General features: G+C 41.9%; 1 protein-coding gene across 1 annotated transcript in view; it reads right to left on the reverse strand.

Moving 5' to 3' along the window:
• Positions 1–711: 711 nt before the first annotated feature.
• The window catches only part of camk1d (calcium/calmodulin dependent protein kinase ID), a 117,304-nt gene continuing 95,880 nt past the window's right edge, over positions 712–22,135 (reverse strand). Inside the window, exons 7-11 of the mRNA XM_011473673.3 lie at positions 14,977–15,089; positions 14,200–14,278; positions 13,981–14,068; positions 11,246–11,495; positions 712–8,438 (exon numbers count right to left, since the gene is read on the reverse strand). Of these exons, the coding sequence (XP_011471975.2) occupies positions 8,314–8,438; positions 11,246–11,495; positions 13,981–14,068; positions 14,200–14,278; positions 14,977–15,089 (655 nt within the window). The 3' untranslated portion in view covers positions 712–8,313. The remainder of the gene's footprint in view (positions 8,439–11,245; positions 11,496–13,980; positions 14,069–14,199; positions 14,279–14,976; positions 15,090–22,135) is intronic.

The raw sequence follows: 22,135 nt of genomic DNA on the forward strand, positions 1-22,135 counted from the left end.
AAGTCGGTAAAAACCCTCGAACACTCTTTATGTATCTGTTGACGTTGTTTCGACTACCGTAACTCTTCAACCGTTTACACCACCAAGCAGGTTCTGACACGGATCAAAGCAGCTTTGCGCCGACATGCCAAACTATATTGCTTCAGCGTTGTGCATCGGCATAAAGTTGCTATGCTCAGACTAAGAACCCTTTGGGATTTCGTTAATTGGGTAAACAGTGGAATAGTTACCATAGTTCATAAAATGTGTTATCTTTTGTTGTCGGCAAGATCTCCAGTATTAAAAGGTTTGTGTAATGGTTTATTATAAAGGTACTAAATCTTTGAATCCATAAAGTTTCTATATATTTATTAATATTTTGTGATGAGAAACTGTCATCACCATAGTCCTTGTGCTATCCTATGACCCCCCCCCTTCCATTGACGTGTTATTCATACCATATAAAGGTTAACGTGCCTCCGAGGCATAATGAATATTGGACATAACTGTAAACCATAAGCTCCCCATTGCCAGGGATCTATTAGGAACAACCTGCATCCCTATCTTGGATAAGAGGTGAAACGTCTTCTAACTTTAAAACCAAGTCCAGATGACATCCCCTAAACCAACTACAATGGAACCAACCTGGATGACTGAGAGTCTTCATAGACATCCCTATCATAAAGTAACATTTACTTAAAAACAGTCAATTACTGACAATGACTGGAAACATAAACTTCACAATTTATTGGGAACAAGTATGCATTTAAAAAATAAAATGTTTCTGATTACAGAAGATGTGGATTCTTTTAATATTGGCCTGACAACGATAATCTCAAATTATGGAAATACCGGCCGATACCGATACGGGCACCGACACATCGCCCATACCTACCATCAAATGTCCTGCCCTGGATTTTTTCGTTCTGTGCTCACTGTGCGTTTCAGAAAACACCAAATTCAAGGTCATCCATTTGCTGAAGTAAAAACCTAATAATATGAACATTTTGTGGATTTAGTAAAAAGAAAAAAAAAGTAAATACATTTTCTAAAATGACAAATTGTTCAAACACAATGCATTGTGGTCTATATTTATCAATTGAGTGAAAATCAAGGAACACTTGTGATTCAGAGACTTCTGGGAAATTTCTAGGGCACCAGATTTAGGAATTTTAGAGTTGGACACAAAAAAAAGCTGAACGCACTATATAGTGGACTTAGTAGTGAACTCAGATGCAGCATCTATTTTGCTATTCTTGAGTAAAATATGAATTTAAGGTAAAATATTAAAAAATATTTTTTTTACTACACAAAAACTGTGGTATTTTAGTTGTGATGGATTTACTTTAAAAATACTGAACCTCAGGTTGCAAACAGATAATGATGAAAGTGAACGTGACTCTCCAGCGAGAATGTCCCCCGTCCTGCAGCAGTAAAGGCATGAAGCGGACGTTCACAGCAGATCTGTGGTGAAATCGCTCACGGAGGTAAAGAAAGTCCCACAGAAACACGGCAGTGATGGATGAAGAGATATGATCATTCAGAATTTATTCCAGGAGACAAAACACGGTCAGTCGCTTGGTGTCATGGTGACTCTGATATGTGCTCATGATTGTCGAAGGCATCTCATATACAAGCCGGTCAACTCATCATCATCATCGTAGCACAATGATGATGATGTGTCAGCCCCATCGGCCCTGATGGGAGTCTGTTTGCGAACACATGCAGAGAGTAAATACAGCTGAAAGACTCAGCAGGCGCTGGACGAGGACACCCACGGGGGGGGGGGGGGGGGGGGGGGACGGCGAGCGGCACGCAGAGGAGTTTCAGTCCCAATTCTCAAAAGCATCCCATAGTTCACCATCAAGAGTTTGGAAGATCTTTGCTTTTAGCCCGCATGAGTTCACGCTCAGGGACCTTTCAACGTCTCATCGGGATTCTATTTTTCTTTCAAATCTTTTTTTTTTTTAATTGTGTAGATTTGGAGCAAAAAATAATATGAAGTATAAAAAGCAGCTTACAGAGTGCAGTTAGTGTGAGTAGTAACTGAGTTAAGCTAATGGAAAGAGTTGACTTAACAACAAACTGGAAAATAAACTGGAGTTCTGTTACACAGAGTTTTTATAAAACAAATCAAAAACTGAAAGAAAGTGAATTTCCATCTTTTAGTCACTACTACCAGCTACACTGCAAAAACTGAATATTAAGTAAAAAGACATGAAAGAAAACATGAATTTTTTTCTTTGCTTATTTAAAAAATCTGCCAGTTGGGTAACAGTGGTTTGCTTTATCGAATTTCCTGTTTTATTACCTTAAAACATCTTTTTCTTTACTGGCTTCATAAATTAAATTTTCTTTATCCTTAAACAACCAAAAATCCCAAATGCTAAAAAAAAAAAAAATTAAGACTTTCTAAGACTTTTTCTGAAGTATTTTTGCACTAAAATGTTATTTCATTCTTTGATTGACGCCTGTAAGTGCGGGGCATCGACATGGACCGCCGTCCGACTGCAGAGATGGGTTATGGGATGCCCAAGAGAAGAGTGGAACTGAAGCCTAGCGGTTAGACGGTTCCACCCGACCCCCGGAGAGCCCCTAAGGGAGTCACTAACATCAAACAAGGGCATACAATATAATGGTGAAAGTTCATTTCAGAAGCACTTTTGTCCCTCAACATGCTCGTCTTTTTTTCAGTCCGACTGCAGCGTCTTCACTGTGAGAAGCAGTCAAAGGAGAAAACAACAGGTCCAGTGTGTTTCTGAGTCAATCACAGCTTTGGATTTCCTTCTTCAGAATGGCAAAAAGCCTGAGTTCAGTGGACGATCTTTCTCCTGGATGACGTGCAGGTGGAACACCGATGGCGTTTGGTTCTCCGTGCAGCTGCGCAGTCACAGTTTCTGAAAGCGAACTGCAGTCGGGGAGTAAAGGGGAATTAAACGAGAGACATTCCTCAGATGCTACAATCAACTTCCCTCAACACACACATTCACTCAGCCACCCCTGGACAGCAAAACATTCAGGAAACGTCCTGCAAATATTCATATGTACACGCTGAAAACAGGCAGGATTCTCTCTTTTTCAGAAACTGACAGATGTAAAAGCAGAGGAACCTGAACTTAAATCCTTTACCTGCTTCAGATTTGCAAACATCAATAAAAAATAAAAAAGAACTGTTGGCTCACATAACAAAAATTCACCACAGAACTTCGGCGTCTGAAACAAACTCCGATTCGGTTCGTCTAACCACAGCTGCTAATGTTTTCCTCTTCTTGATCCGTCTTGAAAACAAAGCCTGACCAGGTTTACATGTGTACAAAAATGCATAGCAATCAGTGGAACGTACAGAGATAAAGGTGATCATTAGAACAAAGCCCTTACATGGTTACAGGTTCCCCTCAGTAAATGGACATGAAGTGATTTGGGTTTGTTTCCACGGTAAAAAATGGTTTTACTGAGGATTACTTAAAAGATCTTAACTGTAAAGAAAATAAACAACTGATGTTCTTTTACAGTCTTTGACACAATCTATACAGCAGGGTCTTGTCACTTATCAGCGTAAGAACACAAGCAGTTTTATTCTTCTCCTTTCCATATCAGGACTTCTGGAGAGGGAATGAAACATTTAGTTACATATCAACACCTTAACCCTCTGTCACCCCCACGCACCTTTGCTGACCCCAAGATGTCCTCCATCAGAACTTTGAAGTAGTTCTGTGGTATTTAGAACTCAAGTCTGCATTGTTTCCTTGAGGTGTTGTAGGGGTAAGGCTTCTACGGGTCATACCCCATGTCCTGTACATCCTGTAGATGCTGATGGACTGGGATCTGGGGAACTTCTAGGTCAAGTCCAGGATTCAAACTGGTTGTTGTTCCATGCCTGATCTCTTCCTTTTCTGGCCAAGGTATTGTATCTGAAGGAGCCAAAGCCGTCAAGGAATTTGGATTTCGTTGAGTATTATGGTTTGCAACAGTAGCATTGGCCAACGAAAGGAGGTAAGGTTTCTCTGGAGGATGTTGGCCAAAGCATTAGTAAGCCTCTGCTGAGTATGGAACCCCCAGGTGGGGGCACACATGTGCCTGGCTATCGGTGTCAAAGAAAATGTGAGGGATCAGACCAGACCAGACCTTCTTGTCTTGGGGGTCCAGCTGTGATATATCAGCACCTTTTTAGTGCATCTGGCAGTGAACAGGTCTTCCTGCTGCTGAGACTCTTTTTCTATCAGAACCAGGATTGGAGCTTCCGTGTCCGGATTGTCCATGAACCCAACCTTGACCACTGCTCAGCCTTTCCAAAATGTCAACTAACCACAGTGACCGATTGGATCACTTTTAATCAGTTCTGACCACTGCAGACCATAAATACTTTTGCAGATCTACGTTCACTGTCAAGTACGTGTTTTTTTGTTTGTCTCGGAGATCACTCTCATGATGTTCTAAAGCACAAACTTCTACCGCACTTCTATCAGTCCTAATAATCAGCAAAATACAGAATAGGAGACTTTCAGATCACAACAAACACATTCCAAAACACAAAGACATCTGGTTCGTCTGGTTATCTGGGACTGTCCCCCCCAGAAATGCTCCAAAACAAATTCCTTTGGCCAAATAATGTGGCAAAACATAAAAACTGCAGCTTGGTAATATGGATCATTTGGGTCGTGACTAGCGGCTAACAGGAGTACACGCTGCCACTACTTTATCAGTGTCAGTGTGTTGTATGGGAATGTCTTAAAGAGTTTCCTCGGATGTATGGATGATAGGGCTGCGTATCACCAATAATTTTCATAATCGACTCGATTTATTTGATGATATTTTTTCTTTTTTCGATTATTTTGATCCATTTCATTCACTTGGAATTGATTCAATATTGAACTTACATAAATTACACATTTAGACATTTGTATAGAAATACAATAATCATTTATATATGTTTTTAAGATATTTATATTAATCTGATACAGTTCACATACTGTAAAATGCATTTGTGAGATAATAAACCAATGAGATTGTTAACACCATCAAGTGTTTCATGATTTCTCAAGAGGAGAAGCTCCAACTAAAATGTCTCTCCTGATGACGTTTCAGTTTGGCCACTAGGTGGAGCTGGCGTTATAGCATCACACTTTATTCCAGAAGATTTGAGGAAAACTGTGCTTTAGACCACAAATGGTTACTTTTAATAAAGTGTTTTCTTAGAAGGGGTTGGAAATTTTCTGCCTGTGATTCTAGAAAGCTGTTCATTTAGTCAGTAATGCATGTTTAGGTCTACCAAGTGTTAGCATTAGCCGTCCTATGGGAAATTCCATTATATGTTAGCATCAAGCTACTGGACTTTGGCTTTATCATTGTCTTCCGTTAGGTCACCGGAAAAGGAAAGGCATAAAAGATCAATTTCTACATTTATGGATCAATTTTTGAACTATTAAGCTTGGATCGATTCAGATCCATTAATCGATTTTATCAACCCAGCCCTAATGGATGACATAATCTCCTCCACTAACCAACGGTTATCTGGTATCGACTTGACCTGTCAGGACTCATGAGTTGGGATCTTCAACAAGGATCGATGTGGGATGTTTTCTAAATCTGCAGCAGCTCAGTACGACTTTTAAGCTGCATTTTAAATATTAGAAAAAAAGTTCAACTCCATTGTTGACATTCTTTTGTCACCACAACTCTTTAATCACTCATGCAATTAGCAGAAATCAGCCGATTCTGTTGTACGTTTTCGTTACCAAAGTAAACCTTTACGTTCGGCTCTTCATATCAGTGAGAGCCGATACGGAGAGCTGCTTTTCTTTGACCAATGTTTATCTTGTAAATGTTTAGGTTTCGCCTGAGACATCTGGGTGTTAAAGGGTTAAAGCAGTTTAAGAATGAGGACTGGTTGGTTAAAAAAAAGTGTGGTTTTTTTTACGTTTGAGTCATCTTTAGGGCCCAGCAGGTGAAGCTAAAAACAAAAAGGAGGTCGCAGAAAACTGAAATCCAACCTCTGAATAATTTCCTGGTTGCTTGGATGACAAAAGTATTTCAAAATAAAAGGAGGAAAATTCTACTTTCCTAAAGACTAAACTTTTTCCCCCAATTGTCTCCATCAGGAACCTTTAGATGAACTTCATTGTTCTCAAACCCAACTGGAGTCTTTGGCTACATTTCACAATAAAGGGATTAGAAAGCCTGCCTTTAATGAACTGGATTCTTATGATGCGAGTGAGCAGATGCCCTGCAGAGTTCTGCCCTGCTCTCTGATGTGACCTTTCAGAATCAAGTCCATGAAAAAAAAATCCCAAAACCTGACCATCCACAGCCCTACTCCGCCTTTTCTGTTTGGACATTTCATCTGTCTTCAGCCTCAGACAGTGAACTGGGATGCCCTCTGGGGGTGGGTGGGGGGTGGGTACGGACAGCAGAGGCAGTGCTGGCCGGTGCAGCTGCAGAAACTCTGAGGACCTCTGGACTGGGTGCAGCTTTGCACAACTGGAAGGTTGGACCATGGCTTATCAGAGAGGAAAAGAATTCAGTTCTGGACGTTCGCACGGGTCACACGTGTTTAGCCGACCTCTTGCTGCGTACATTAACGCGTGTACGCATTAAATCCTATGGCATAGCTTACGGATTTGACCCAGAACCATAAACCAGACGTTACATTCTCCATCCTAGAACGTTTTTACAGAAACATGGCGCTCTCTCTCCAAGGCTGCATGTTTCTTAGAAACCTGTATGCGCATCCCTTAAAGGGTGATTGTTATAAACTTTATAAAGCAAATATTTGAGACGACAAGCCGCCCTCTCTCTGTGAAACATATGTACATGGCAGCTGACACAAAGACCAATAAAGCGCATCCTCGCCTCGCCACGTCAACAGTCATGTGGTATCTTTAAAGCACTTTTTCAAGCACAGACAAACACAGAGAGAGGACAAACAACTCCATACGGACACAGAAAATGTCTTAAAGGTGCTATGTGTAGCATTTTCATGAAGGAGAATCAATGTCAAAGAAGTTTGCAGTAAAATGTGTGTAAACAAGTGTCGGCTTCGGTGTAGCATCTCCGTTTTAAAGATGGATTCAAATCAATGGGACCCAAATAAATGGGTTTACAGGTGACAAATGTTTCAAAGCGCATTTATGAAGAGGGCGTGGTATCTCTGTGAAATGCTGATTCCATTCACAGTGTAAAGTTCCTTTAAACATTAGCTTAGCTTGCTTATGAAAGACTTTTTTTGACCTTGGCTTATTGAAACTGTAACGCTATGTTCACACGGCCTTTGGAAATGCGCGTTCCAGCGACCGCTTTCAATGAAAAGTCTACGTAAACGCATGTACTGTATGTGCGTGTTTTGGGCATTAACACTCAATTCTTTTAGGCGTCCATTGAGCGCACGTTAAGCCAGTTGACCAATCAGGGTCTCAGATTTGGCAGCTACGTATGGATGGCGTCCTTTTCAATTCACGGAATTCCCGACCGGTGGAAAATCGATTATGAAGGAGTAATTAATACTATGACACCAAGTCTTTGATAAATCGTAATAGAGCTGAGAAAGAAAAAACCTGGAGCAAGGATCGCCAGCTTTGCACTGCTTCGACATTTTGCATCAAGCGAGCACATGCGCTAGTATCGGGTAGCGACAGTCCAGTGTGAGCACCGTACACCACCTGTGCAATGAAAAAACCCACGTTCAGGGCATTCTGGTACGCACCCCCGATGTGTATGTGGCGTTCACGCCTACCTTGAATTTAGACGGCAAAGCTTTCCTTGATGCATACAAATAAGCTATGGCTTTAAAAGAAGTTCACCTATGTGTTTTTAAGAATCCATGTTGTTTTTTGTATGAATAAAAACATTAGTTTTTATACTCTATGATGCTGATCATGGCTTTTTAAATCCTAGATATAATTAAGGGTTCAAATGAATCATTAAAAAACAAAATGGTTGTATGACGTTTGCTACGCTTTACATAAGCACCTTTAAAATAACAATTGCACAGAAATGAAAGAGTCCAGTTGTCAACAGCTTAATAGGAGCAGGAAAAAAGATTCAGGAGGGAGGGGGACCGACACGGACTATGGGATGTCAGCAGGAGGGTGGATCTCCTGCCGCACGACGCTGCATGTGCTCCTGATTGGCTTACGGTTTGATGCTTGACTTGGTGGGGCGTGGAGGTAAAGTCCTCTGCTCTTCTTCGAGCAGGGCGGGGCACTAGGTGGGTGTAGGGGGGGGCACATGTAAGAGAAGGATGTGGAGGACGAAGAAGGGCGCGGTCTTCCTCCGTCTCCTCCTCTCTCTGTTTCACAGTGCTGTGGCCTCCCAGCTGGCGCCCCGCGGGACCTGGCGTCACTTGGTCTCCGTTAGGACAGGGGCGGGGACAGCGGAGGGGCGGGGATGGTTTAGCTCCACCCCCGCAGCGGGAGAAGAAGCAGCGGATGCCAGACTGCAGGGAGTCACGGGTGCCGGTGCGCCTGCGGAGAACAAGGAGGTAAACGGTTTTAGACAACAGCGGCGCGTTAGCTTAATGCTACGCTCATGTCAAACACGATTCGGATCACGTTTACGTCCTCTGCCTGTTGTTGCAAGATAAACTGGGTCCTGTCCAAAAGCGTGTTTTTGAACTTACTGCCCCCACAGCGTTGTGGGAGGAGCTACCATCAAACGTTTTTTTTGTCTCATTGCTACATGGAAGACACGGATGAGGTTGTGAGATCAGGTTGATTTTGAAGAGTTCTACAAAAGTATCGGTAATCCCGTCTCCATGTCCCGTCTCCATGACATCATTTAGATCAGTGTTTTTCAACCGGTGGTCAGGTGTGCCATCTGAAATGACCCATTCACTGATCTAAAAACATTTCCCATCTCCAGGATTTCAGCTCTGTGTTCATCCAAACAGGCCCTGATAAACACTGAGCAGTTAGGAATACGAAAGATCGTAAAATACTTTTTTCTTTGTGTTTATTTGATTCTATTAAAGACATTTTGATAAGAATGACGGTACCGCGATTTAGCCACAGCTTCAGCTCTGTTTTCAGAAAAGTCCCGCCCCTTCAACTGTCTCCACCAATCATTCTTGGAGTCTTAATCACATGTCATCAGTCTGACCAATCAGAAGTGGTTAAAGTCTTCACTTCCTTGTTCTGATTCTGCTCATAAAGTCTTTCAGTTCTAATACCAGCTAAAGCTCGTCTTTAGCGGTGTAGCTTTCCACAGAATCCGGTGTCAGACCGCGGAACAAGTGAACAAAACCATGAAGCTCAGAGACGAGAGTCTGTCTGCCATCACTACATCTCCCATGATGCATTGGGTTAAAGTGACAGCATCTCAACGTACAATGAGTCTTCCCTGTTAAACGTCTTGAAACCACAACAAACACACATCCAACAGTCTTCAAATCTTCTAACTTAACTTTTATTACATCTTTTAGAAAAAACAGCTGCAACTTCCAGTTTTTTCTGCCACAATTATCACAGAAATGCATGTGAGATTGCAGAGGGGCTGTACATCAATACAGACTATGAGTTTCTCCTTTTTATTAATTTTTGGATGCTGGTGTGCCGCGGGATTTTTTTCAAGGTTTAAGTGTGCCGTGGCTCAAAAAAGATTGAAAAACATTGATTTAGAGGTTCTCCCGGTACAGTGAGCTCCACCCGTCTACTACAGGAGCTGCGACTAAAGGACGCTGCTTTCAGCGCTACTTCCGTCTCTCTTTTTGTCTGACGACTTGCTGTCCCACACTGGTTTACAAATACAAATAATTAAAATAGGATAAAGTTCATGACGAGAACGAATGGCAACGATCAGATCCTCCTATCCTCCATGATGGTTATGGACTTCAGCTGTTCTCTCCTAAAGCTGACTTTCTGATTGGTTGACATGGTCCAAATTCTTTGCCAAAGTTCAGTTTGTTGAACTCTGGTAACATTTAATTTTTGCCACGCCATGTCGCTCAAAAAGTGCTTCTGCACCGCAGGACCTCTGATCACACCTGTGCATTGACTCAACTTTGAAACTGGACGAACATGAAGCGCAAAAAACATGGATGTGAACGTAGCTTAAAGGTTTTTTTTTGGACTCATTTGTATTTAGAGTTCAAGATTTCCAGATGTACGGAAAGTTCAATCAGCGGTTCCATTTTGTTATTCAAGTGAAACTGCTGTTCTTTGTGTTTTGATTTTTCACTCCTAATGCCAAAAGTTCAACAGATTCCTCAGAAATCCCTTTCTGAGACCACAGAAAAGGAAACCTCAGCATTAGGAGAGGAGACATCCACCCTCTGTGAGGTCTGTAAACAAAAGCAAACATCTAAAACTGCGTTCACACCAGACGCCATTCGCACGTCAGAGGGCATCAGGTTTAATGTTAAGTCAATGTACAGACGCGATCTGAGGTCAATTTTGGCTTCAGGAGGGGTGTGCAGGATTGGTCTACGAGGCGCGTCAACCTCGCTGTCGCCGGACTGATGCGCCTCGTCAAACCATCTGCCACGCGACTCGATCATTGGGCAGAAAAAAAATCCAATATGGCTGCTTGATTTTCCTTTGTCCAGCGCAAACTAATGTAGGACAAAAAGTCATCAAACTGGGTCACAGAAACGGCGGAAAGTGGCCGTCGTTCCGACCCAGCTCCGGGATCTCACCGTACCGGGAGAGACTGAATGATCTCATGAACCCAGAAATGGAGACTTGATTACTAATGATAAGATTTGAGCAAAAAGCAGGATTGGATCGAACACTGGCAGGTTGATTGGTATAAAGCCTTCGTCACAACTGTCCTTAGGGTTGGAGAAGGGGTTTCTGCGGGTGAAAAAGGGGTAAACCTGTGTGGGGCACACAAAATATCCAATTCGCAGACTCTATGTTCATGCACATTTTTTAGCTGTCATGCTGCAGGCGACAGGTGTTAGTATAATAAAAGATAAAGTGGGCGAGATGATGGCATATTGTACAGATTTTTATTTTGGACACTAAATCCCAAAGACCGCACAAGTAGCCAGTGAGTGTTTTCCATGTGACAAGTGTGCGTTCCTTGTATAAAGCCTGATGTAGGAAGTTAGACACTCAGAGTGTAGTTTGTGTCTAGAACCTACAGGCATTTCCGTCTCATGTACCCGCCCCGGGACGTCCCTTAAGGTGGCTGTGTGACCCTCAAGGGAACTTCCAGACACGCCTGTGCTACCCTGAAGACCCTCCCTGTGACCCTCTATGAGCCCGGACAACCCAAAAACTCGCAGCACCCGTATGGCTCAACCCGTTTTCTCGCCGTCACCTCCACTCACATTCCTTGCGGGAAGCGGCTGTGTTGTTGTCTGCGGGGTTTTTAGTGGCGGTGCTGTTGGCGCTCTGCACCCCCTGCGCAGGGTTTTGGCTCTGGGCTGGTTGGTTCTGACCGTTCTGGCTCGGGTTTTGGGCCGGCCTCTGCACCTGGGCTTGCCGTGAGGGGTTGGAGCCGTCCATGCTGCTGTTCATGCTGCTGCCGAGCTGCAGTCGTCTCATGTGCCGCACCACAGCCGTGGCATTGAACGCTTGCTGCAGAGAAAAACAAAGCTGCTCAGAGGCCCTGTGGAGGAGTGTCTGTCCTGAGACTGGGATATCGAGGGTTTGAATCCACATAGCCTTCCTGCTTGACACTCATCCACAGCACTAGGCTTGATGCTTAACCATCAACATCAAAGAAATGTTGACGTTCTATTAATCGTAGCTTTTCGACAAATTACCTAATTAACATAATTCAAACGGATTCTGAAGCTGAGAAAAGCAGCATTGTGCTAATATGCAGCACTGTGTTGCATATTGGTGCAAAGATGCTTTTTCTGCATCAGAATCCTTGGAATTATGTCCATTTCGTAAACTGTTGAAGAGTTACGGTAGTTAAAAGAATGTCTCCAAATCTGAGGGCTGCATGTGAAGGCTGCTTGGGTCACAGCGCCGCGGCAAGTGCTGCCCAAATTTAACCACGGATTCGACTGAGGCCAACGAATACGGCCTTCTTTTTCCCAATTTCGAGGATTGGTCTGGCGTATCCTTCTATGCTGTCCAAATCCCGAGATGCACTGCGGCCGAACCCGGAGATTTTCTGACAACATCGGCGGACTGTGAAGCGGGACCCGGAGTTGGAGATAATCACACATCCAAGATTCAAAGTTGGATCAAATAAGCCAGGAAAGTGTTGAGCTCCATGCCCGGTTCACTACTCCTCTATGTTCGGGACTCACGGTTGCTAGGCGACAGGACATTCGTCAAGGTAACGTTTGGAATTATCTCAAGGCTAGACTCGTCCTGATTCACTGCCGTTAACATCCGCCCCACCCGCTTGACAAAGGACCCGGCAAACGACGCCCGAGTCTAGCCGTTGAAGGATGCAGCCCTCCAATTTGGAGACACCCAAAGTATTAGTTATTTGCTGTCGCTGGTGCCAGCTCCACTATTACAGGGTTAAACCCCAAAATAGTTCTAAAGCGTAAGTGAGACTGCAGGTCACTGGACTTTTCCTTGACGCTTAAAGCTCTATTAATGAACTAATGTCTCATATAAGGAAGCGAGACAACAGAGTCAGAGACGAGTCAGTCAGACTTTACTTACTGCGTTCACAGTAACTCTAGAACTCGTCAGTCACACGCTGGATGTTAGCAATGTAAGTGTTAGCCACTTTAGCGTATTCACAACACCTTTAACTCCTAGCCCTGTTTGCAACACAAAAACAGACTGATACCGCTAAATCAATCGTTAGTGTGACTAGGCTAACGCCCAACATTGTTATTAACACATAAATAAAACCTCAGCCCGACACCGCTACCCATTAGCCACATAAGGAATGTTAGCATGGCGTTTCATGGCTGCCATTAATTCCACGAGCACAAAGGTAAGGGATGAACAGAGTGGAACTCAAAGATAAACTGAGCGAGTGTATCCAGGAACAGAGTGGGCGTAAAGCTCTGACTGCACGCTCGCTGGGTTTACGAGTTCGTGAGTGTTCAAAGGGTGTGTTTGTCACTTGAGGGCGGTAACCTTTCTGGTTGATCTGATTGGTCAAAGTTTGCAGGTCAAATCCGGCAGGGCGGGACTTTCATTTCTTAGAGGCTTTAATAGAAAAAAAAAGGGGGATGTAACACGGATTAAAACGTTAACCAACGGCCAAGAACAAGGTAAAAAAGTGCAGCGAGTTTTTCTCATGTGAAAATCCCCAAATGAAGCAGTAAAATGAAGATTCATTTTATACTGCATGGGTGATATGCTGCTCCATTGTTAGCATTTGTTAGCCACATGCTAATACACGCTTCCTGTACTTTGAGTTGCGTAGTAGCTCTGTCCCGGGCTAACTAAAATGTATATTTACCTAATAAAGTGATTTACCTATTAAAGCCTCTAAAGGTTCTTGAATACAGCCGCTCAGTTTATCTTTGCGCTCGTTCAATTAATGGCAGCCATGAAACGCCACATGTTAGCCGCCTTAGTGAATTTACAATTCCTGTAACTCACACCCGTGCTTGCAACACGGAAATTCACAGGCCGACACCGCCACATGTTAGCCGAGCTAGCGTATCCACAATAACACCCAAACTTGTTTGCAACTTGTAAAAAAACAGACTGACATTTTGGCAGAGTGCAGTGTACCTCTGGAAAGTACTTCAAAAATCAGTAGAAACAAACGGAATTAATCCATATAAGTCGTTTTCTGAAAAAAATGTAGGCTTTAAATGTAACCCTAACCATTATATTGCAAATAATACTGCACTTTTTGTGTTTTAGTTTGTTAAAATTCCACATAAAACATTTGAAAGTGATCCTGGAGTTGCAGAAAGGAGAACACAGTTAGCAGACTCGTTTCTCGGACTTAGATGCAAAAGTTCATACTCTTAAGTTAAGTTTACACTCTGGGGATCATTTCTGACGGAAAAGAAAGTCGTCGGGCGTCTGTTTCTAAATTATTCTTTTATTTCCTAACATAAAAGCATATCTGCATGTGATAAACTTGGCAAAAAACGGAGAACAAACTGCAGTCCACAAATCTCACCCTCCACTTGCTCTTGGCAAAATTCTTTCTGATCTGCCGGCTAACGGACTCGTGGATGTTCTTGCACAGAGCGGTATCCCCAGCGATCCTACAAGAAGGGGAAAAAAAATCATTGCAGAAAAACACACAAAGAATTCTCTTTTAACAAGCCACAGCTTCAGTCGATGTCTATCTTTTTTTAATGTCTGTGCCGCCTTTGATTTGGGCTACGCTTCTCACCAGGGGTGTCTGAGGGCCTGCTCACAGGTGAATCTCTTGGCTGGGTCTTTCTCCATCAGGCAGCTGATGAAATCCTTGGCTAACAAAAGTGAAAAAAAAAAAATGTTAACTCTGAAACAGAGGGAGAGAAACACTTCACACAGAAAATGATGGATGTCACTTGTAATGTTACCAGCAATAGCTAAGACAAGAAAAGCTCAAATGCAACGCGACCCTCTTCTTTTCCTTGTTCATGATCAACACACGGAAAAGTAAGCTTTGAAATGAAAATGTGTCCTACTGTCTTTCTGTCTGACGGCTGGTAGGGTTGTGGGTTTTCTCAAAAGTTTATCTCGCAGATTTTATTGCTTTACTCGGACACACATGTGCATAAATGCTCAGCACATGTGGTCGCAGGCTGCCTTGGAGACGTGTTTAGTGATCCAAACAATGAGAACCCAGACAAAAGGTCAGGAATGTCAGGTGTGCGAGGACCAGATGGTAACCGGTCAATGAAAAACAGCAGGTTTGTCAGAAAGAGGTGAGGGGAAATGGCAAACACTGAACGACTGGTGAGAAGAAACCACAAAGACTAAAGACTAAAGGTGAGAAACATGGAGAATTAAGCTCAGCAGGGGTCAAATAAATAAATAGAAGTACAACATTGTGAAATAAACAAAAAGGAAGGAAGTTTGTAGACTATGGGGAATAAAAAACACAGACGCTATAAAGTAAGGCAATTAGAAGCTATACATGCCCCGAGATCAGGGAAAGAAAGTAACAACACCGAAGGCTCACCGGAGTCGGATATGTCATCCCAGTACGGGGCGTCAAACTCGTAGTCGGCTTTGAGGATCTGCTCAAACAGCTTGGAATCGTTCTCATCGTAGAACGGAGGATAACCACACAACCTGCAGAACACAAGTGCTCGGTCAGCAACCCGCTGCTCCAGCAGACATCTTTCAATCTCCCTTATTCTAGGGTAAGTTGAAGAGTGTAGTATTTTTATTCAACATGAACCATGAACAAATTGACAGAAAAAAAATACAAATCTAGTTTCCTTTAGCATGAGTATACTTGATAGGAATTGAATAAAAGTGCAATCTTTTTGCAGAACGCTCTAAGTGGTTAAATGCATTGGTGACTGTTTCTTAAGGTGAAGGGAAGCTTCTCTGCCATCAGAGGGTCAGAACGCGGCGGCAGCAGAGGAAACCATTTCTCTCTCTGGACCCCTTCTGCTGCGCTCTGGAGGTCCTGGAAAATGTTTGAAGACCCTCTGCTCATCCACCGTTCCCTTTACTGCCCTGGTGTAGCGCCTTCAGGGCTTTGAAAGCAGACCCAACAGACTTACAAACAACTTTTATCTCCAAGTCTTTCCCCTCTATGACCTCGTCGCTGTTATTTCCATCTTCATCGCTTTACCAGATACTTTTTCACAGGTTAAGAGCAGTTGTTGCCTTTTTTTTATTCTTGCTTTTTGACTTGTTTTTACTATGTACAAGTACTACGTCTCGTAAAAAAAGTGCGTTTCTATTCCCACTACTTCACCTAAAGAAATTGTGATTGGTTCAATATTGGTCTTTTTTTTGTTTTCATTGTGAAAAGTAAAAAATAATGACGACATGTGGGGAGGCGAGCGACCCAAAAAAAGTGACCAGCTGTCTCTTTCAAACTCCATTTAGATTTGATTCCTTTCAACAGAAATGACTTGGAAAAAGCTTTAGGATTTTATTTATAATCCACAGGTCTTCTTTGAAATTGTTTCAATTCCTTGATTTTTATGGTAACTTCTGTTTTTCCTACGTTAGTTATTTATTGTGAATACTGTAAACATATATTTAAGTTGGAGATTTAGCCTGGACAGCCAAGAATCCCATTTTTTAGAATGTGCTTCCTAAACGTTGAGCTGTGTTGACATGGTACACATAAACTGTGCTCCCCCGCGGTTGACTTGATTCAAGGGGGTAATCCAGGAAGCATGTTTAAACTAGCCTGACTTTAAGCCTGAACTCTGGCTGAAATCTGCCTGAACTTGCTTACTCTGGGTATGTCGGTTCCAAAAGACCGGATATGAGTTAGCGTAATTGCGCTCGACTTGGTAACCCTGGGTTAATGCACGTGCACAGCAAGTACATAAAGACATTCTCAATGGATCGCCGATTTACGGAGTCACCATGGAAACAAACGCGTGGTGAAAAATAGAGAGCACTATACTTCAGTGAGGCAGAGTCTGAGATTTAAATGACGACGTATGAAGATTATACGTCCATCAAAAAAGTAACACGGCTGCATCATCAGCAAAAGAAAGAGTTTCTGCTTGGAGACAAATAACAGACAAAGTAAACGCACGAGTTTCTGATCTTATTTCCATTTTCCTTGTGATGCATATATATATATATATATATATAACTTATCCAATTTTGCCAACTTAAATGAATTACTTCTATTGGTAACAAGTAATTGAGTTAAATTTATTCAACCTAATTTCTTACGTCTATTAAACTCAATAATTATTTATACAACTCAAAGTTACGTATTTATCTAACTAAATGTCATATTCCTTTAATTCAATTAATCCTTTTTCCATCTTAATTTATTGTAATTCTTGAACTCTCATTTGTCTAAGTTTGAACCGGCAGATATACTCATTTTTATAGCAATAAAAAGAACAAAACAATATACGCTGAGTGCACAGTCATTTAGGAATTTTCCGACACTATCATTACGTCATTTGAATGTAGTGGTGCTATATAAACTCATCATCCTCTCCCTCTCACTCATGGTGCAGAGACTTAAGCATAGTAGGACAAAATAACTCAGCAAAACACAGTTAAACAGCTAAACAACTAAATACATTTGGTCAAAAACCCACTATTAAACCCAAATCCATCCAGACAGGCAAAGGGAATGGTATCCCACAATACCTTGCAGCACCAAAGTTACACCTACTTAATTGAATTAATTTGAATGAAAGTAAAATAAATGTCTGAAAACGACATGTTATTTTTAAACTGACTTAACAAAAAAATGATTTATCTTAACTGAAGCAAATAATTAACTTAGATCAAAGTAAAAAGTTTATTTTTCCAACATCCATATGTGGTCTTATCACCCTCTCACGGTGGAAAAATACACTAAATCATCTTCATGCTGCTTCACCTCTCTGAAAACAAACTAACCTTCAACTAAACCTGTTCCAGACCAGGTTATGTTCAGAGCATGAGTTGCTATGGCAACTTGACATACCCTGAAACATCCCTCCATTTCTGTAACCGAAAGCTGAGGTTATCCACTTCCTTAGCCTCAAAGTTACCGTGGGAGCTAGCATTGCTTTCTGGAATACCCCCCAGGTTGGGTCTTTTGTTTCTGTCTGCCTCTGTGTTCTGCAGGTCATCTGTCACTCCTTCTGGATGGTTTCCCATCCCCTACCTGCTGCTCTCTGTGGAGGAATGCTCCGCTGCCTGCACTTTGTAATCAAGCTTATTTAAGTCCTCAGTGTCTCTGTTAGCGCTGTGGTTTTCCTGCTCAGACGACACAGAGGTCTGCTTGCCCTTTGGTTTCTTGACTTTGCTTAGTTCATATTTTTGTCTTTTCGCAGTTTTCCCTCTTGCGAGATTTGTTTTCCTGTTCCCACATTTTCTATTGCTTATTCAATCGTTTCTTGGCGCATTCTCACTACATAGTGCACTATCTATAGGGCATTTGCCATTTTGTAGTGCTGTCCGAATCTACAAGTCCAAAATTGAGTGCCCTAAAATTTCCCAGAAGTCTCTTTGAAAAAACCAGTGTGCATCGATGCTCACTAGATCGGCCAATATTGACCACAATGCATTGCGTTGCCAAAGAAATGTATTTGAATGTATTTTTTAATCAACCATCAACGTTTTTATCTTCAGAAGACAGTGGATCATAAATAATTGCCTCAAAACGCTCATATTGATTAGATTTTCACTTTCTGTAATCGATGATGTCATATCCGCTGTAAAAACAAAAATGTAGTGAGCGCGGTGAACGAATTGCTTTTAAAATTCAGAGCATTACATAATGCTGCACTATCTAGTTTTTTAGTAGTTAGGGGTTAAGGTGGTAATTCGGACACAGCCACAGATTCTCTCGAGAATCAAGTGGTAGGGGTGAGTTCTTCCAACAAGCTCACTCCTGATTGGTGAGTGTGGCTGCCATATAAATGTTGACTCAGAATGACTCAGACCAATCCCTGCTTACAGATCATTTCTGGTTCCAACATTCCAACATTCGTATCGCACAATTGATGCAATTCCAACAGATTCTGAAAGCTGAGAAAAGCAGCTTTGCGCTAATATGTAACGCTTTAAAATATATCATATATGCAAATTAGCACAACGCTGCTTTTTGAATCCGTTGTATCAATTGCGCAAACGGTTAAAAAGTAACGTTAATTCAAAGATTGTCAACAATGAAGATGCAGCTTTGGTGTTAAAGGGTTCAAATGGGAGCAAGAGGGACAAAATGAATAATTCGGCCTATTGCAACCTGCCCCCAGTGGTTCACGGTGGAACATTTGGTCATTCCATCCAGAATGTGAAGATGAAGGTTAAATCAACACCTAACGTCCGATGTTTACAATCAGCACACAAATAACAAAAGAAAAAAGGTAATTTTTAAAACTAGAACAAGATTTGTTTGAATATTGGTTCTGATGTTGTGGCAATTGCAGGACCCGTGGAGACAGATATTAAAAGCAGGCAAAGTTTTGCAGAGCACAAATTTAATACCAACACAAAAAAAAAACAACAACTGGGATTTTGGATCAAAGTGAGCAGAAGCTGTCAGTTTCACGTTCGGACGAGCTGCCAGCTTCCAGAGTGAATGAAAAGAGATCCATTTCAGTTTAATTCTTCATAATGAGCTGCAACTCCAGCAAAGACATCGTCTGCAAATCATTATCAAAGGTTGCATGTACCAGGAGTTATGCAAAAAAACTGCTTAAAATACCGTTCTCCATCAATACACATTTGAAAACAGGAATAAGGTAAAACGTCTGGAAGAAAGAGGTTTCCACCTGTGGTGAGAGGCGACAGGCTTTGTGTTTTTTTTTTTCCCTGTAAGACCTGGCTGCTTCTCTGCTGACTAGACAAATACACACAAAAGGAGGGAGCGACACAGTGAGCAGCAGTCCTCCTCTTCTGAACGCACACAAACACCCACCAAGGTTACCGAGTGATTATCATGGCTGATTACCTGATGTGATCTTTCCACCTGAGAAGCAGCTGAAAGCTAACAAGGGTTGAATCCCAGCGCTAATTGTGCTTGTTCTCAGCAGGGAGTTGCTCCTTCTGTCCCTACACACACGCAACGCAACACTAAACACACACACACCACGCCAGGTTGACACAGATAGCTGCGTGTCTGACGACTGCATCTGACCTCTGACCTGCAGCATATTCAAGAGATGTATATTAAGTAGACTGATGATCTCTGGCATCATCTACAGGAAACAGGAAGCCTTAGGGCGGGGGGGGGGGGGGGGGGGGGGGGGGCAATTCCAGGCCTTGAGGGCCAGTGTGTCTGCATGATTTCCAGATATTCTTGCCCTACTCCTGGCTGATTACCTGGTTCAGGTGTGTCCAGCCAATCAGAACATACCAGAGCAGGGTATGTTGGAAAACATGCAGGAATGTGGCCCTCACTGCTCACCTCCGCCTTAGGGTGTACTCAGACTGGACACATTTGGTTCTCTTAAAGTGAACCAAGGTTTGTTTCCCCTGATTATCCAGAACCAATTTTCAGTCTGAACACACCCAAGTGGACCCTGGTGGACCAGGAACCGCTCTCTGACCCATCTGTCAAGGCGGTCTCGGTTCATTTCCAATCGGACTGAACCCAAATGGCCACCGTAGCCAGTGGTCTCCTGTGTATCGTTACACGGCACGCACACGGCGATGCTGTGACGTCATCGTAAAACTACCTCGTCATTACTCAAAAAAAGGAAATTACCAGCCAATTAAGTTTACGAAAAAGTAACTTGTCATTTCAACCAGAAAATTTTATGTTTGTAAATATGTGAATGAATCATGTCGATTGTACATAAAAATAATCCATTTAAAAGTTACTAATTTCAATCATGTTGATCCAACATGATACCATTAAATTGGATACATTAGTAATCGCAAGGAATTGTGGGATACCATTTTCTTTGTCTATCTGGGCAGATTGGGGTCTAAGTGTGAGTTTTTGTCCATGGGTTTTATTGTCTAGCTGTTTTATTCTGTTTTAACTTGTGATTTAAACTGTTATGTTTATTTTTTTTTTGCACCATGAGTTAAAGTTTGGTAGAGGATGATGACCAGCCCACTTGTGTGGCAAATTGTTAATGTTCCAATACTGAACACAGAGTTTGTGGTATTTGAGCTTCTCTCTTGTGATGTGGGACTTTGCTGGGTAATTCATGTCTTTGTTGTGAAAATTGAAAGACCCATTGGTTGTAACTTTGAAACAACATATCAATTACAGACGTATAAATAAAATAAAAGAAAAAAATAGAAATTTAAGTTAAATAAACTTATTTTACTTAGGTGTGACCAATTGAAGTGATTCAATTAAGTTGGATAGACTTTTTTCTTTTTGGAGTGAGCAACAATATTAATTTAAAGTTGGGTCCAACTGCTGTATTTAAATTGAATCAACTTAAATTTATTAGTTTGAACCTAAATACATTAAGTAGGACCAATATGATTCATTTTTGTTCAAGTAACGCAATCTAATCATGTGGAAATCCTTTCCATAATTTTTTTATGTTCATTCAAAGTGAACGTTTTTTGAGTGTATCAGAATTCTCTTAAAAACAATAACATAACACACCAACGAGACACAGCAACTCATTGAAATGGGGTTGGATGAATGCGGGCTCACGAAAAAGACTTAACGTGACACAAATAGATTCTTACTGTTTTCCCGGGCAACTATACATTAGGACTTAAACATTGTCCATATAACCTGACAGAATCAAACGTAAATGGATTTATGCTAGAGTAGCAAGCAAACATATGTTTTCTATGCAACTGTAATTGTCACTTTAAAAAGTTATAATAAATAAATAATGAGTTATTTCACATTAAGGAGTAGTTACATTTATTTTTCCTTACATTTAGTTACATGTATAAGTTATATCTGGCCCTTTGAGGACAGCCGCTATGCTGATGTGGCCCTCGGTTAAAATGACTTTGACACCCCTGCCTTGAGCCCTCATAATTCCTGACCAATGAGTGAAGAGATCATTAGTCACGTGGTTTTGTTTACAAGCTTATTTCCGGACCAGGAAGGTCCGCTTGACGGCGGTCTGAATACGGACCAAACGAAGGTTCAAGACTCAAACAGGACCAAATTAAGCGGACTCTGTCTGGACCAAATGATTTTTCCAGTCTGAAAACCCCCTTAGTCACAACTGCCCTTACGGGTGGATACGGGCTGTCTGGGGGCAGAAAATAGGTAAACTGTGCAGGGCATGCTGGTCTTATGCACACTTATATATCCTGTGCACCCTCTGTGTGCGTAGCACTGGGTCAGAAAGGGGCCAGATCTCGCCCCCTTACTAAAGACTAAGGTGCGGTGTAAGAGCACTGCACGTCATAAGTGCATGTAACTTACATTATCATTGAAAATACTTCCCGATCCACAAGCCTCAAGGGAACTGCAAGACACACCTGCACTCCCCTTTGAAGGAAAAGGAGGCCCCTCCAAGTAGCCTATTAAGTGCATAAAATGAATGCAGTTTTCAGAAGTCCCACGTTTGTGGTAAAAAATCTGTGTTTAGACAGGATATGAAAGTATTTGAATTTTGATTTCATTAAAAAAAATGAATTTGGTTTGTTGCAAGTCTTGAGTTGTCCAGAGTTTGTGTACTTTATGTTATGTACTAACTAAAAGAAATCAAGAACTTAAATGGCTGTGCTGTTTTTGTCTCAAGAACCTATTTTTT

This window comes from Oryzias latipes, chromosome 23 (assembly GCF_002234675.1).
Source record: "Oryzias latipes chromosome 23, ASM223467v1".
NCBI classification, from domain to species: Eukaryota; Metazoa; Chordata; class Actinopteri; order Beloniformes; family Adrianichthyidae; genus Oryzias; species Oryzias latipes.